The sequence below is a fragment of the Cyanistes caeruleus genome, chromosome 5 (genome assembly GCF_971803275.1).
Source record: "Cyanistes caeruleus chromosome 5, bCyaCae1.hap1.1, whole genome shotgun sequence".
NCBI lineage: Eukaryota > Metazoa > Chordata > Aves > Passeriformes > Paridae > Cyanistes > Cyanistes caeruleus.
Window position 1 is genome coordinate 75,060,772 of NC_141705.1, and position 17,331 is coordinate 75,078,102.

A 17,331-nucleotide genomic window follows, 5' to 3' on the forward strand; every position below is an offset into this window, starting at 1 on the left:
TGAGTTACCCAAAATATGCTTCTAAGTTGAGCATCAGATGAACTTTAATCTTTGAAGTGCATGTATTTGAAAGCATTCTCTTTTCTTGAATGTTTGACTTAACTGTTTTTTCCATATTATATGATATAGATCAGTATTTTAGAATATATTCACCCAATTGTCTAAGTCTCTCTTCCACAAGAATGGTAAACATTATCTGAATCCTGTTTACAATTTTTGATTATCTTCTGCTTGCCTAAAGTGGTTTCCATCCAGAGGACACTTTAATTGGTGCTGACACAGTGAAGGAGAAAGCTTTAGCACAGCATCTTTCATCTTGACTCAGCAAGATTTCCAGTAGTTGCATTTATACAGTTTTTTGACAAGATGCTTCCTAAGTGAAGCGTTTGCCTTTTGGAGAGCTACACCCACAGAGATTTCATTTTCCTTGATGTCTGTCAATATAATGAACTTTATTAACAAATTCAAATTCAAAAACAATTTCAGTTCAAGAAAACTGTCCAAGTTAGTTCTTGCTTATTTCTTACATATGAGGATATCTACAAAAACACAGATGCTCAACAATGGATTGTAATGGCTGCGTATATTTGTTTATATATATATATATGTGTCCATTTTTTAGAGACAAAATAAAATGAAGGAGCTCTTTAAGAAGAACTTGATCTCTGATTTTAGGGATCAGTGCAAAGGACTTGACTCACAGTTTCAGAATTTGTCATAGCACAATATTATAATAAAGTCCTGCTGCCTGTCTTTTACATTACTGTAAATAGAATAGAATAAAAAACTTTCTACCATTTATAGACATCTGATGCCAAGTTTTTGCGATCAAATTGCAATAAATAAATGTATATCAAAGATGCTTACTTTGGACCCTACACCTTTGTATAGGTTTTAATTCACAAATCCAAATGCCATAAACTCGAGACTAGAATATGGAACAGTGGCAGGATATGATCGGCTTTCTCCAGGTAAGACATACAAATATTTAACAGCCTTGCAAAATTGCAATTGCAATTTATCAGCCTAGGAAGACTATCTATTTATCCACCCTTTACCCTGAGGAATGACACTACTTTAAAAAATAATCAAATCAAAACAAAACAAAACAAAACATTTCTATGAGCAGGTAACATTTGGGAAGCAAAAAAAGATGAGTTGTGTGCTTGGTGGTGAGTATAATGCATGAAGAAGAGGCTGAATTTAATTATTGAGTGCAAAACTCCATTCTACACTAAGGAACAAATCTAGTGCTGTAGTACCCTAACATGTCTTTCTACCATTTTGTTTACATTTACTGATAGGAGCTGTAAGAAAAAAATCCTGTGGATTTTTTTAACTTGTTCAAATTCCTAGAATTTGAACAAGTTATACACACACACACACACATGTAATCTCCCCCACAACTATACAGAGGCTATAATGCAGGAATCTTTACAAATTGTATTTATCTGTGTATTTTCATTTCACCTAATTTTCCAACAACACTAATGAAAAATTACTACACCTTGTCCCAGTAATTTAAGGATATGTTCATGGAAATACCTTCCCTTTATAGGCATGTTAACAAAAAATTGTTGGAAAAAAATTGGAATTTTATTTCAAGTAGTGAAATGTTTTAGTATTTCTAAGTTCTGGAAGAATCCATCTGGAAGAAACTAAAGTCTGATTCTGAAGAATTTTAACAGGCAAGCTGCTTAGAAATCTATTGCTACCCATCTAAATTAGGAAGTGAAAAAAATGATTCACAGACCTGATTCTATACTGTTATCTTTTATAAGACCCTGTCTTCTCTGCTTGAACTCTAATTTACTCCAAAAACAGTTATTCTCACAGGCAGCTTGTTCTATTATGCTCATAAATTGTAAATTTAAACATTAAGTATTGCTTCAGAGAACTAATTGAAGGATAGAACATTCTTATCCCTACAGCTGTGCACAGATTAACTCCTCCAAAGCTTAGCATGCCCCACCAGGAACATTACAGAACAACAGGACTGAGAGCCTTCCTTGTGCTTTCTCTCCGAGGCAAGTTTAAGTACACTTATATCATCCCTTACAGGTGTTTTTTGAACTGTCCTTGGAAACCTACAGCGAAGGAGATCCCAAAACCTTCCTCATCTCAGTTTTATGGGTATCAGTCTTTCCCCTTAATACCCAACCTAAATATTTCCTGATTACTTTCAGTTCACTGTTGGGTCCAATATGCAAATGAGAGTCCTTCAATATTTGCACCACCTTTGGAATCAATTGTGCTTTGCAGAGGAAGAGGCACACACACAGGCTGGTGTTTGAAGGCATTTACAGACCTGTCCCTGCAGGTGGGCACCCAGCAGCACGAGGCAATACATGGGAGATGCTGAACAAGGCAGTTTCAACGGGAGGTGGCCAGGTGCCCACTAAAACAAAGAAACAGGACAAACTGAGCCTCTGCACTGCCCAGTTTGCCCTTCTCTCAGGATAGAAGCTGTGTACTGGGTTTTAATGCGTCCCAAGGCTTGTTCCAGCAGATGTTAGTGCACCAAAACTCACAGTGAGCAAGGGAAATCAGCAAGAGCTACAGCTTTATCTCGAGAGCTCAGGCTGTACTACTTCAATTCTTCCTTTCCTTTGACAGTTCTGCATCCTACCACGACTCCCTCTAGGACTCTCCCAGTGAACTCAGAAGGATTTCTGTGTATATATGGACCAATGCTAATGGTATTTAACATTTAATAAAAACTAAAGAAAATTAACAAGTCTGTATGCTTATCACACTTGATGGAAAGAGTTCTGTTTTGGGAATGAATGATAGGACATGATACAAGTTAATATCTTTTTCAGAAAAAAATGGCATGCAAAATGTGAAGAGTTTCATTAAATAGAAAAACTTTGGCTGTTCATGAAACAGAAAGTAAAACCATTTCCTTTTCCTCCAAAAGGCTGGAAACAACCATAAATTACAATATATGTATTAAAAAGTTACTTAGAAACAAGTTTAAGAATGGCAAGGACTTTCTTGCTTTAAAAGCAGAAACAAGAATCTAGCAATCTCCTCTAAATGAAATATTTGTCACAAATTCCATTGCTTTTCTTCATAAAATAAATGAAGCCTGTAGGCAACTAAAAGGTCTGGTGCCTACAGCAGGAGGAACATTTCACTGTTGTATTTGCTCAAATCACTAGCTATTCAAGTTGTTTGGGAGATTTTTGGGTTGGGTTTTGTATAACACACATTTTTAAAAGGATCTCATGAAACGATTTGTCATTATACAAACGTGCTAGATGTGCACATTAAAGTGTTTAATGAACATATTTTTTTGTTTGGAGTATTAAATTAACAGCTTCAGGGCCTAGTCCACTAGGTGTACAAAGAACTCGTAGAATTTGATCAGGAATGTTTGATTCCCTATATATATTTGGATCCACAACAGGGTGGTTTTCATACAGGTGATTTACATACTCCTATCTAATAGAAAATGCCATTACAAAGAACAAAAAAAAAACAACCCAAAACCAACGAACAAAAATAAGAAACCCAAATTCTATTATGACATAGCAGTGACATCTCACACATTCATCCCATAGCAGCATTGGTGGGGACAACAGAATTCCTTTATAACAGCATGATCCAAATCCCACTGCAAGCAATGAAACATTTTCTCTTGTTTTACTTAATATTGAATCATCAGTAAGAATTGGATTGAATTTGGCTAGGCATTGGCCGACAACAAGGTGTGCTCTCATCTGCTTTTGTTATTTGATGTACTAAAGTACAGTGGAGGGGAAAAAAAATCACAGCACAAAAAAAAAAAAAAAGAAAAAAATTTTACTAGATTTTTTACATTTAGTAAATGGTACTTAAACTCCATGGACATGAAAGTAGTTTTAAACTTTACTTTTGAAATTTTACTTTTTTCAATATTTCATAGAAAAGAAACGCTCTAAGATACTGTTTCAGACCACAGAATTATTACAGAACATAAAGATTATATGCAAGGGCTTAATCCTTTTCCCAGCAAAGATGGTGACCAACACCGTTTTAACTCCAATGGGACAGGGGTCAGCTGAGAATGTGCCATGTTCCTAATTGGAAATCTCCTTTGTGATAAAAGAGTCTGGCATATACTTTGCCTTTGTAATTTGAATTCTATCAACAACTATTCCTAGCCACAAGAGAAATATTTTAGGCAATATATTTGTATAGTTTCACAAAACTATGTTAAAGAGAGATGTGTGGGTGTTTGTGTGTGTGTGTGTATGTATTTATGTATGTATGTATACATATTTATGAGCTTGGGATGATTTTCTTAAAATATTTAACTTCACTTACATTATATCTTACATTGCAAAATGTACAGACACCCAGTGTTCTTTTTAACAACATATACAGGTGAATTTATAGAGCCTTATAAAAGATTTTGTGATTCCAAATTAAAAACCATAGAAACATAACCAAAATAATGGAGAGTGATTTATACCTCTGATAGTACATAGCGCTCATTCGGGTAATATTGACAGCTGCATCTTTGGCATTGAAAATTCCTTACAACTTTTCAGACAAAATGTTGTTGCTTACAGCTTTTTTCTTTTCTTTTAAACAAGAAAAACAGGATTGACCAAAATATGAATTTTGGGGAAGTACTACTAAAGATTTATTTTATTTTTGTTTTTAGCAAGGATAGCTTAGGAACCCTGAATTATCTTCTCACTTTAGTGTATGGTGTAGACTGTATGAATCCATTTAAAAATCAACTAAGTTGTACCACGTTTTTCGGAAAATTATATATAATATAATATATATATATTTTATATTTATTTAGAAGCTTTGAAATAGTACAGTAAACACTTTGCAACACGGTGTATAAACTACAGAAATGTCTTTGATAATTTTGTGGGTCTTCAGATTAACAACATTTTTATGACCCACAGGTGAAAAGAACATGATCACAATCTCTCTTGTAAAGTTGGAATAGTTTGGGGAACACTTGATCACACAAAAATAATATAAAACAGTCAAGTTTAAAACAGTGATATTGCATTTATAATGCACATCTCTTTTATCTGTACGATTGGCTTTTTGTGGTGAATATAAACATCTAAAGGGCTCAGTGACATTTTGGAGAGAGAAAGATATATAGTGCTGTAAACAGGCACACACTGATCAGAGAGGCAAGATCAGTTGCCTCTGAAGTTTCTACAGTTCTACACATTTCAACTCATTTCTCAGGCCTGCTGAGAGCAATTAGGTCCTATTGTTGGCCAGGATGTCTCCAACAGCACACAAATCCTTCAGTTACACAGAACTGGATGGCCAAGATAATGAAGTTGAAAGCTGATGCTTTTTGTTGGTCGACTTTCTTTTGTGCAAATCATGCTGCTTCAGGTAAGTCCTGTAGAAGTGACTAGCATATCCTTTTCCGTGCTGCAGGAAAGAAAGAAAAAACACTTCTGAGAGGAACAAAAATAAAAAAAAAAATCAGTCTCCAACAGTTCTTAGGTTTAGGATTTCTTAGGGTGTAGAAAAACAATCAAAACTTGCCACAGACTGACACTGGAAATTCCCTTTATAGCAAACAGTTTAATGGTGATTCACTTTTCAGAGAAAGCCTCTTTTTGAGGCTTGATAGCCTGAAAACCAAATTTCATAGGCTGTTTTATTATTCTGCCTAACATGTCAAATATTCCAGTGTGCCTGTACAGAATCAGTATAAGGATAAAGCAAATATTCAGTCTTACAGGTGAAACATTACTAAAATTACACAGGCTAATTTTTCCCTAGTTCAGCTTGTTTTTTGAAGCAAGATCTAGAATTCCCCCGAAAATTCAGAAGCTAGTTTTCCTTCTCTTTCAAAGTGAACCATTATCCTCATCACAAAACGACCCTTCAGTCTGGTTTGACAGATGAAAAAATGGTGCATTAGTGCAACAATTCAAATTTCAGCATTTACTGTCAGGCTGAAAATTAACTCATGTTACACGGATGAAGACGGTCAATGCATTAGCAAAGCCATATCCTAATCCAACAGCTGCAGTAGCTATATTACCTCAAGACACTGGCTATTTTAACTGTAATTGGGAGCAAAAGTAACAAATGAAATGTACTAGCATTCAGGAATACCCTAGGTTAAATTCTGATTTCTGTCACGCATTAAAACAATGAACTAACTCACTTGCTCAAGTATTATAATTAGCATTAGCACCATTATTATCTGGTAAAGCTTGTAGAAATAAAATCAGGTGTTTAAATCAACTAAATCCCTACCTGAAATTCAGTCTGCTTCTCTGCATGAAGTTTTACAACTGAAACAAAAAGGAATCTTTCAAATGAATCTTTGAATCATGTACAGGTTGATGCTTGTGTGGTGACACATAAACACATCCAGTCTCCGTTCCATTTAACATAAATATATACATTAGCCATACTTATTTCCTATATATTCACTAGTAAAGGTATGAAATCTGGGTGCTGCATCACAGGGAAGTTAGATTACTTACAGGAAAATGTTACTGTGGATGTTGTATGTTTGTCTAATCTTGCCTGCCTATACTACAGGATAGAAAAATGTGAAAAACATTTCTGTATAAGCTATCTGTTCAACATAAGGAAAATTGTGAGATGTGTTGCTAAAATTAAAACATCTAATAGATGAGGTTTTCAATGGTTCAGTTGTGTAGCAAATTAGTAGCAGAATTAGAAAGAAATTTTAAAAGCTTCTGCAAGATGTTTTTTAAACAACGTTTTTACAAATAATGAGATCAGAACCTTCATGATGTTTTCATGCAGTAGATGATAAGATTAACCCACTAACTAGATACCTTTTAAAGTATCTTTTTTGATATTACAAGAAACAATCATTCCAATAATAGTAGTAAAAATAACAAGACTTATATTGGATCTTTAAAACTTTTTTCCCAAAGTTCAGTCATAATTTCAGTTCTCTTGTAAATACTGAGGGATAGTTATCTAGATTGGTGTCTGCCACAGAGGAACTTGTGCTGCACTACAAACACAGCAGGACTTTGCTGGGATAAACAGAGATGCAGGTGGGGCAATCTGCTTTTATTGCAGCACCACCGCCCCACTCCCACCTGACACAGTGCCTTGGTGGTGCTGATGTGGTACCATCTTTCAGATAATGCAGAGATTGAGTCACTGGCTGTGTTTGGCCTTTTGCTGTGTAAATTGATGCATTTTGAAATTTTTAATCTCCAGTTAACATGCTTATACTACAAAACAATCAAGCCCTGTTATAGAAATAACTAAATATTATGCATTAAGTTGCAAAGCTACTGCAACTCTCCACACCTACAAAAATTGTTGTAGCAAATCTTAAAATATCCTCTGCTAACACATAAAAAGCATTGGATTTTAAAAGCAACTTTTGTGCTCCGTGTTAGTTTGGCTTTTTTTCTGGCTCTGCACAGAAATTTATGTGCAAGCAAATCTCTCCATGTCTCTATCAGTTTCCGTCTTTTTACAGATGGGGAATATAAATCAGAGAGGTTAAATGGAAAGGAGGATGGACTCAACTTAAAAAAGAGAGCAATGAAAGTTCTGACATCTGTTTCCGGTTCTGTGTGTGTGCATGCATGTGTGTTCATAAATAAACTTTTAAATAATAAACACTAAGCCTCTCTGTATCACAATTTCTCCATCTGTAAAATGGAAATAATATTGCTTACCTATCTCCTAGAGGTGCAGGAAGGTTTAAATCACTATTCTTTATAATCCACTTTGAGATCCAGAGATGGCAAGTGCTATAGAAATGGAAGTATCACAGTCAGTGTAAGAGCTGGAACAAGAACACCATAATTTCTGGTGCCTAATATCTCCTCTGAGATCACAGCTCTCTCTTTCATCCCTATTTTATCACCTGTTCCGAACTCTCAAACTAGTACATGGGGAAGCTTCAAGTCTGTGTGAATATGGGTAGTCAGAAAAAAGGCTTTAATAAAAAGCAGTTTCATAATTCTGATAATGTAATTATACTGATTTTACATATATTCTAATATTATTTCAGGTGAACAAGATGATTAAAGATTCACAAGCATTACAATTAAAATTCTTAAGGTACAGAATTTGTGCTGTACTGCTCCTTCCCAGAACAACAAAGATTTTGAGTGCTATGGAAGAGTACTTAATGCATAAAATTTGTATGGGATAAAATAAAATAAAATAAAATAAAATAAAATAAAATAAAATAAAATAAAATAAAATAAAATAAAATAAAATAAAATAAAATAAAATAAAATAATAAAATAAAATAAAATAAAATAAAATAAAATAAAATAAAATAAAATAGACCTGAAAAAAAATATTAATATTCCTTTGTTGCTGAATACACCCTAATAAGCCTCCCATCCACAGTGAGTTAATTCTGTGTAGACTGCTAAGAGACAATGTATAAAGACATCAGTGGTAGTTGAACAGAAAAGTAAATTAAAAACACCAACATAATAAACAGGAAAGAGAAAGTAAGGTATGAAGTAAATATTCCTAGCTCATGGATCTGAAATGAACAGAAAATGCTGTAAAACCCTTGTCTCTTTAGCAAATCTTCCTTTCACCCTGTTGCATCCAAACTTGATGCTGGACTACTGCTTTATGAGTACAGGCAGGAACATTTCCTCTTATGGAAAAGCCTAGAAGAGATTCCCTCTGCTTTGAACACCTTCAAACTCTCCGCATCAAATATTGCTCCTGCTTAGCAGTGGTAGCTAATCAAAAGGGGACAGAGAAGGGGCCCAGTGCTTCCCTCCACAGCTGGCAACCCAAGCAGCAAAAGAAAACACATCCTATATCTTTTATAACTTGTCATTTTCCCTCTGGACTATATTTGAGAGCTGCATAAACTCCCGCAGAATTACTTCTGCTCTTAACAGAACAACTGCTGAATCCCCCCAGAAGTGCCAACAGCCTAAAGATCCAAAGGAACTGCTGGATGATAAATTTTCCAAAGAATATCAAACACCAGGCATGCTGTTGCTGTTACAGATATATTCCTGATCCCCCTTCACTTAGGAGGAAGATGTCCTAAACCCCTTTCTTTTAAATCAAAAAACCTCTGCAACAGCAGAACCGGGGTAAAGCCACTATATAAATTCTTATCTTGTTTCATATCTACATTCTTTAAGTTCAGACCATGTCCAAGCAATATTTGTCTCCACATAGGCTTTCACATATGGGCTTTTGTGGAAGCACTCAACTCACTGTCTTCTCTTGTGGGTCCCCTGTACAAACTGTGTGCCTCACCACGCCACCCACATCAAGCCTTCCCCACAGAGCACAGCTCTGTGATGAAGGAACACAGGATGCTGTAACTTCCTGCATTTCACTCAGAAACAGCCCAGCTATTCTGGCTTCACTTGCAGTGAGCAATAATTTAAAAAGGAGTTAATTACCACATATGCATTATGGCAAGGCTGGTTTTAAATTTGCATTGTTAATTTTAACTGCCCTTTATATTTTGATGGTTTGCCTTGCAGTCTACATTTTTACTGTAACATATGAAACACGGCTCTTCACTAAGTCCCATTAGCTTCACCAGAGCCAGAAATGGATAATTCCAGTTACCAACCAACCAACCAGACTGCAAGTTCAGCCCTCCTGCTCTAACTCAGCCCAGGTGAATAGAGACCAAGACCTAAGCAGTGGTAGATTGTGTTCTGTCAGAAATAACCCGGCTGTTCCAGTTAGCTTGGAGCTCAAGTTCAGATATCAGCAACTATGTTTTTTTGGAAAGAGGTCAACAAGTGAATGGGAATGCAGAGTAAACTACCATAGCTCCCTCACCCTTCGTAGTGGTGCATCCAGGTAAAGGGTGAGACACACGGCTGGGGCTGGGGCTGGGGGATGTAGGATGGGGATTACTCTGCTGCCACCCATGTTCTGTGGATAAAAAAGCATTCCAGTCACTGCAAGTGTCAATTCAGTATATTCTGCAATCCATAAAGTCTTTCTTTTCTTTTAAAAATGATCTATTACTTAAAAGAAGTTTGCTAAAGCATCACTAATAATCTTTTATGAATATTCCATTAATGGCATTATAAAAAGTGTCTTATCCAGGCCAATAAACTTTGGTACACAAATATAGCATTTTACTCATATATCTTTTCCTCATGAATTAGCTTGCAGGGAACTTTTTTCTTTGCTTTGCTTTCAGGGCTTTAGTGAAGAGATTTTTTTTCTTCAAATCTGTATATTCTGTAGAGAACTCTTGGATAAAACACCTTGCATTCCAGATGCCCATGTTTCATTTTACATAATTAATGTGGGTTTTTAACTCTGCATTGTATCAAATAATTGGGAAAAAAAAATGGAAGATGTAACATACTTACTTTTGTGCTTGAAAATATAGAAAAATAATGAAATAAGATCAAATCCTCTCTAATGTCAGTGAGTCTGCTGGTTTTGGTGATCACTGTTTGTGTGCTTTAGGAATGTGTCTGAAGGGTCCTGATGGCCACTAAAGGTATTAGGTGAGAATGAGACCACATTCTGCCTGTCAAATTCTGGCAAGTGACAAGACAGGCAAGGGAGGAGAAGCTTCTGCACATGAGCCTGTCAGCTGCCCCAGGGTAGAATTTGCCCCTAATAACAATATGGCATTCAGTATGGCTGAGATGTTCCTTCTGGCATCTGCAAAATCCAAGATATAAATATTGTTTCTAAAATAAACCAACAGCATTTGGACTGATGGGTACAATTACCCAGATTTCATGTGAAACAAGAAAACAATCGTGAGCATCGGGTCTTCAGGCTGTGAATAAATTAAAGTAGGCCAAAATGCAAAAGTTTTTATTGCTGCACTGAAACTTTTCTGGAAACAGGCTTGATTTTAGCTAAATAAATAATCTCCACAGGCCATTAAAATCTTCCCTTCCTTTGAGAGTATATCCTTACTTCTGAAACAAATATGATTATGCAAAAAATCCCCTGTCTTCTGTATAAAGAAAACTATGTAACCACATATACTGTGCTTTTCTTTCTCCTTTCATTAACTGCATACATTTCCATGTCTATATTCATTTAAATCAGTTCAAGGAAGGAGGGTTCCCAACCATGCCAAAATTTGACAGTGCTGGATACTGCACTGACCATAATGCAGTAAACCTGACAAATAGTGTTACCTGCTCCAGGAAAAGGGGGAGAGAGGTTTGTCCTTTGCACTTAAGTACAAAACTGCCACCTTTCAAATTTGAGCATCATGCTCTAGACCAACAAGAGATCATTATTTTTTTAAAAAAAAAAATTTTGACCAAATTGCTCACTTACATGTATTGCTACTTCTTTTAGCTTTGAGATGGGAAAACACATACTTAAAAGATATTTAGGTGTTTTCAATGTTTGGAACATGCATTTTAACATGGCAAGTGAGATGCTTGGTACAAATGCTGACACATCATGACAGCCACAGGAATAATGTTTCTCTGGTGCTAATGGGTGCTCTGAGATTTATATACTACCTGGACTTAGCTAATCCTCTGGAAAAGAAAGAAAAAATTAAAAAAAAAGCTTTTCAGTTCTTAAGAACAACTACCCAATTCCCAGTTCATTTAAGCAGTGACCTTAATCAACATGTACTTTACATCAAGCACATAACTAAGAAGGATTGACTTTTGAATCAAGCCCTGGATTTTGTCATCAATGTTCTGTTGCACACAAGATACTTTCATGTGCATTTTATTTTCTGTTCTAAATGCAGAGAATTTTCTTTTCCACCCCCAGCAACAGCCCAGTGGCATAGTAGATGTCAGATTTGATTTATCTCTGGTTCTGATTATTTACTACTGAAACAATGCTTTTTAGTTACTACAACTCAGCAGAGAAAAGTACTAAGCTATATTCTATAATGTACCATAAAAACACAAAAGACCATTTTTCCAGAAGATACAGTGGGAATAAAGCTTCTTTGTCTTTCTGCACTATTATAACCATATTATCTACCTGAAAACACTAAAGATAATGCATGACATCACCACTAAAGTCAGAATATTTAATTTTGCAAGAGTTCTTATAATTATGTGTTGTGTTAAGGCCTATTAAATAACTCCCAAATTGCTCCTGATGTATGTCAATCTTACAGTACAGAGCATATTCCCTAAGAATATTTCCAAATTCTCTGTCAACAGTTTGTTCTAATTACATACATGTTGTAGTACCAAATTCACATTCTTTGCAATTCACTATAAGTGAATAATTTTGGTATCATCCCTAGTAAAACTCCTATTTATTTCCTTTCTTAAATTATCTTTTCATAAAAATTGGTTATGTGTTTGTATGCAACAGTAATTTCTTCTCCACAATCTAATTTTCTTTTTTTTTCTATTTGTTTTTGTTTTTTTGTTTTTCAAAATTCATCATTTTTATTGCATTCTTACAAAATCAGCAGTACACATTCCTTTCAGCTGACAAGCCTGAAAATGAAAATTTCAGTTTGAGGGTTAACTAATGCAGAACACACTAAAGGCCAGCTACAATGTGACTTAAAATTTTCAGAGCCCTGGGGAGAAGAGGAGGGATATGAACCATTCCTCCTAAATTGCTCATAAGTGCCTCAGTTCCCTATAGATTGAAGGGAGAAGCAGACATGTAGATCACCATTTGGTGGCCTTCAGAGGTGTCTAAATTATTCATGCAGGATTTGGCCTGAAATAATTAAATTTACTTGTTCTTACAGGAGGTAACATGCATTACAGCATTACATCAGCATCACACTATGAATTCCTATCCAATTTATCTTTGCCATGATGTTTCTTACAACGCTCCTCTCTCCTAGCAAGGATTAGCTGACATTAGGACCCGACAATTATGTTCTCACACTTTTCCTGAATGTCTTATTTTCAGTTTCTAAAGCACACTGCTTGTCATGAGCAGCACACACTCTGATTTCAGAGTTTCCCAGTCTACCAAGCCAACACACTTAAGTGTTTCAAAGGCTTCTCACAAGCCTTTCAAAACCTCTTTTTCAAAATCACATATTGGTTTTGTTTCTATCCATAAATGAAGTTTGCCCATCACCATTCTTTGTCACTTAAGACTACCGGAATGGAATGATTTATACCTATATTATTAAAATTTCTCAGCCATATCAAGCAATCTATGTGGGCCACAGCATGTGAGCATATTCAATCATTTTTCAGGAGTGGTCCCGGGCATCATGTCCCAGACTTGTTAGGGAAAAAAGCTGGCTGACACAGGCTAAAGGCAGGCCAGAGTGTGAGAGTACAGACCATGACACTCCAGTGGTGGAGAGGACCCTGTTTAATTCATTAGAGTAGCCATAAAGAAGCATGGAAGTACAAAGCACATAGTCCTTTATCTCAAGTGGAGCACGAAGAAAGTTATTACTGCCTCTCCTTTGTAAGTTTGAACTTTTTTAGATCTCAGTTCCTATCAATACGCACAGCTGTGTGCAGCTCCATTCAATTGTCATCTAAATTCCAATTGAGCATAGATGGATGTTAAATTAAAGCCCAAACAGTCAACTAAAAAAGTCACAAAGTGACAGACTTTTACTCTGACAAAAGATGAATTCAAAATATCAGCATCTATAAAATTCCTTATGAATAAAGAAAGGTTGCGTTCAAGCAGTTTCATAATGGATCTTTTTCCAGGGCTGAATGCAGCCGTGATGCTGAAGGTGAAAAGATAAAGTCAGAAGACTCAGCTCACTTGCAAAAACAGGAGTCTGTCATCCCCGTACTTCTTTAGGGGAATCTACTCTGCATCCTTTATTTTTCTTTTCTAATACACGTTACTTCTGATGACCTGTAAAAATGTCATGTAAAATAACACCCTTTTCACATATGAAATAGGTTCATGTGTATGAAAAAAATACAGATTTACTCTTGCAACTCATACAGGCATGTGATTTTTCAGGCAGAATTTAGGAACCAAGTTCTGAAAATTTGCTTCTCCATGTCTAACTGCATTTTCTTCAGCCAATAAAGACCATTATCCTAACAAAGAAAGAAGTCAAATTACCTCAGAAGAGTTTGGATTTTCAGTGAATCCACATCATATTTAGTTCTTCCAACATTTCATTAGGTATTGAAGTTAAAAATTATATTCTTAATGTATCTCCTACTTCCTCTCCAAAACGGTACCCAGTACCTAATTTTTTACTTTTCTGACCTCACCATACTATGTTTCTAAAGCAAATACATTCACAGCTACTTCCCAGCAGCAGTCATCAGACTACTAGCATGGAAATGTGGATTCTCAGTGGTTAATGCACAAATAAAGCTGTTTACAGGCTTGCCAGACAAACAGCAACACTGATCCCTACAGCGTGCTTGTCCAAACGTGATAAACAGATGCACTTCCCTCTCTTACTATTTGTTGCATTCCTTAAATGGTTTCCCCTATTTTTCCCACTTAGGGCAAGGCAAGAAAAAGTGAGAAAAAGGGAAGGGAACCCTCTAAAATTAAAGCGGTGGAAATGACCGTGGCAAATCACAGTTATTGTGTACAGCAAAAGACACAAAGCAAGTATAATTGCTTCTGCTCTGCAGGACAAGGAGTTCCTTGGACGGAGGCACGCAGAGAGGAAAAGATTTGCTGCACATGGACCCAGGATCAGGCACACATTCAGTTCTCCAGCTCCTGATTGTCACAGGAAGGAGGTTTGTACATTGAAGAATAGCATTTATTTATAATGAATAGAATTTTGCCTATCAAAAATAAATAACTTCAGTGCCTTTGAAAATTTTAACTGCAAACATCTCCATACTTCCCAGAGAGACTCGTGTCCCTAAGTGGCTAAATTACTTTTGTTATAGGATTTAAATTTATGAGACAAGAGGCATTTTGAAATTTTAAAGCAGCAGAGCACAATAATCTTAAAAATTACTCCAAAGTTTCAAGCAATCTTCTGGGTTTTTTGGTCTTCTTCATACTCCACTGGTAGGAACACAGAAAATGGTATCTCATAATTTAAAAAGAAAAATCTCCACAGATGGTATATGCACAGCACACATAAGCACTGCCAAAATTGACCTAAATGAATAAATATAGCACCAGCCTGAGATAGCTAAGATACACGAGACTTCTATGCAATCCAGTCAGAACTGGCAAATACAGATTTTGCAGCCATTAGAGGAAAAGAAGCAGTTGAAACTCTGCATTTTTAAGATGAATTAAAAGTATAATTTTCTTTCAAACAAAACTTACTGATTTTTTTAAAACTTTTCCAATTATTTTCCTGCAGTATATCTGGAAAGAGCTCTAGAGTCATCTAAGATAAAAGATATTATGTAAACCTAAAGATGGGCACAATTTTTAATCAGTACTTTGTACAGTGCTGGGTACTGTTAATTCTGTCCAAGACCACAGTTACACAGATAAATTGAAGCAAACAGTGTTTAAGAACTATCACCTTTGCTTTAAAATTAAAAGAAGAATGCTTATTTCAATTTCTTAGATTCATTATTTTCATAAAACTTGAGCAGGAGCTGCAAGAGGAATACATTCCAAGGAAGAATGCAAACCAGTTGGGAATGTAAGTTAAAAATACCTTTCAGAAGTTACACAATAAACACTGAACAGTTGAATCATCAGAAGTGGCTTATTCGTGATCATAAAGAACCTACTATTATGAGTAAAAATAGATCAGATTCTTGTTCTCCCTCAATTATATTTTAATTAGCACATATGTTTAAGTTTTACTTCAGGTGTAGGAGTTTTTTGGTAAGATTTATTTACCTAACAGAGATGATGCATCTGAAGTGACAAACTCGAGGTACCGAGCAAATGAATCTCAGCATTTCAAATACAGCAAATATGGGAATGCTCTAATAGACTTCTTAGAAAATAAAAAAGTTTCCCATTAGGTTTCTTAGCATTATTAGATGGTGGCCTTTCAACTCATCCTTCACTTCTGCTGAGCAATTTTGCACGTGCAAAGTCATTCTCATCTGTGCAGAAATCAGCACTGTAGCCTGTCCCAGGGATAAATCCCTGAATAAAAGTCAGGAGATTGACTGTGGCAAGATATCCACACAGTTTTAACATTCCTTTTGACCACAAAACTGTGCTATTCACAGAGGAACAACTCTTTGATTGTGCACATATAATTTGTTTATTCATGCCAATAAAAATTTTGTTTCAGTACAACTTTTTTTTAATCCAGCATTATAATGTTTTCTTCTTAGACCAAGAACTGTAATATGTGCATGCAATTTATTGGTGCTAATTTCTTTGTTTTTACTTCTGTGCCTTTTTATTTCAAGTGTGTGTGAAAATCACAAATTTAATTTAAAAAAAAATATTAATTAAGGGATCAGACAGCTCACAAATTTATATCTGATTTGCATTAGAAATCATGTAGGCTAATTTTAAAAGCAAAAATGCAGGCAGGCCTAATTTTTAAAAATTAATCAAGTGTCCCATTCAAAAAAGCTGTTATTGATGTTTATGTAAATGGAATAGTATTACACCCATCACATCTGTGATAAAACTACCCAATAATTTCCAGAAATGAGATGTAACTAAACAAATGAAAAATGAAAGAAAATTATTCTTCCATCATATTGACTGTACCAAAATGTAATTTCTTTCTCTTTCTTTTTTTTTTTTTTTGAAAGTTGTTTCAAGACAGTGAAGACTTCTTGCTTAAAACATCTTTTCAAATATTTATGTTAAACATCAGCAGAAAATGTTGTGTTACAAATCCTGGCATACAGAATTAGGCCTTTGTGATCCTAACTAGATCAAAATACACAATAAATATTTACATGCACTTTTTTATTCCTTTGAAAAATAATCAAAGGATTGTGAGGCACTTCTTGTCCTGGTATAAATACACGAGCATTTTTCTCCTCTAGGTCATTTATTCTAATCTAATTCAGGCATGTGGATAATGACTAAGTTAAACTGTGCTTTGTGTCAGCTCTGTGGTAGATTATTTTAAATAAATTAATGGTCCAATTCTTAAACATTGAAATGTTAAAAGGCTTTTGAAAACTTTCAAACTTCATTTGTAAACCAACTTGGCTTGGACAGATCAAGTTGAGCAGGGGACAGATACTTTGTAGAACGAGACCATCAGATTTCACTTTTACAGAAACACAGGGACTTGTGCTTGGGACCAGATCATGTTCAGACCTTCCTGGAATCTCTGCTGCAAAGGGAGTCAGTGGCAACCCAGAAAAAAGAAGCACAGGCATGGGATGAGGCCAAAGTTATATTTAATTTCCTTGGATGACACTAACAAGTCTCATCCACATCCTCTGACTCTGCATGCCCAGAACTATGTGCATCTATCAAAGGGAATGCTGATGTTTAGAAACTACACCACAAAAAAATCAAAATGTCCATAGAAAGGGATTCTTTTCCTCTTTCCGATTC

General features: G+C 35.4%; 1 protein-coding gene across 6 annotated transcripts in view; it reads right to left on the reverse strand.

Annotated features, from left to right (window-relative positions):
• Nucleotides 1-431: 431 nt before the first annotated feature.
• PCDH10 (protocadherin 10) overlaps nucleotides 432-17,331 on the reverse strand; it is a 37,807-nt gene continuing 20,907 nt past the window's right edge. For 2 of the 6 annotated variants that reach the window (XM_086890413.1, XM_086890411.1), the window contains exons 5-7: nucleotides 9,775-9,870; nucleotides 7,665-7,739; nucleotides 432-5,403 (exon numbers count right to left, since the gene is read on the reverse strand). In XM_086890413.1, the coding sequence (XP_086746539.1) occupies nucleotides 7,705-7,739; nucleotides 9,775-9,870 (131 nt within the window). In that variant the 3' untranslated portion in view covers nucleotides 432-5,403; nucleotides 7,665-7,704. The remainder of the gene's footprint in view (nucleotides 5,404-7,664; nucleotides 7,740-9,774; nucleotides 9,871-17,331) is intronic. The other 4 variants (XM_086890417.1, XM_086890416.1, XM_086890415.1 and 1 more) reach the window with 3 other exon arrangements.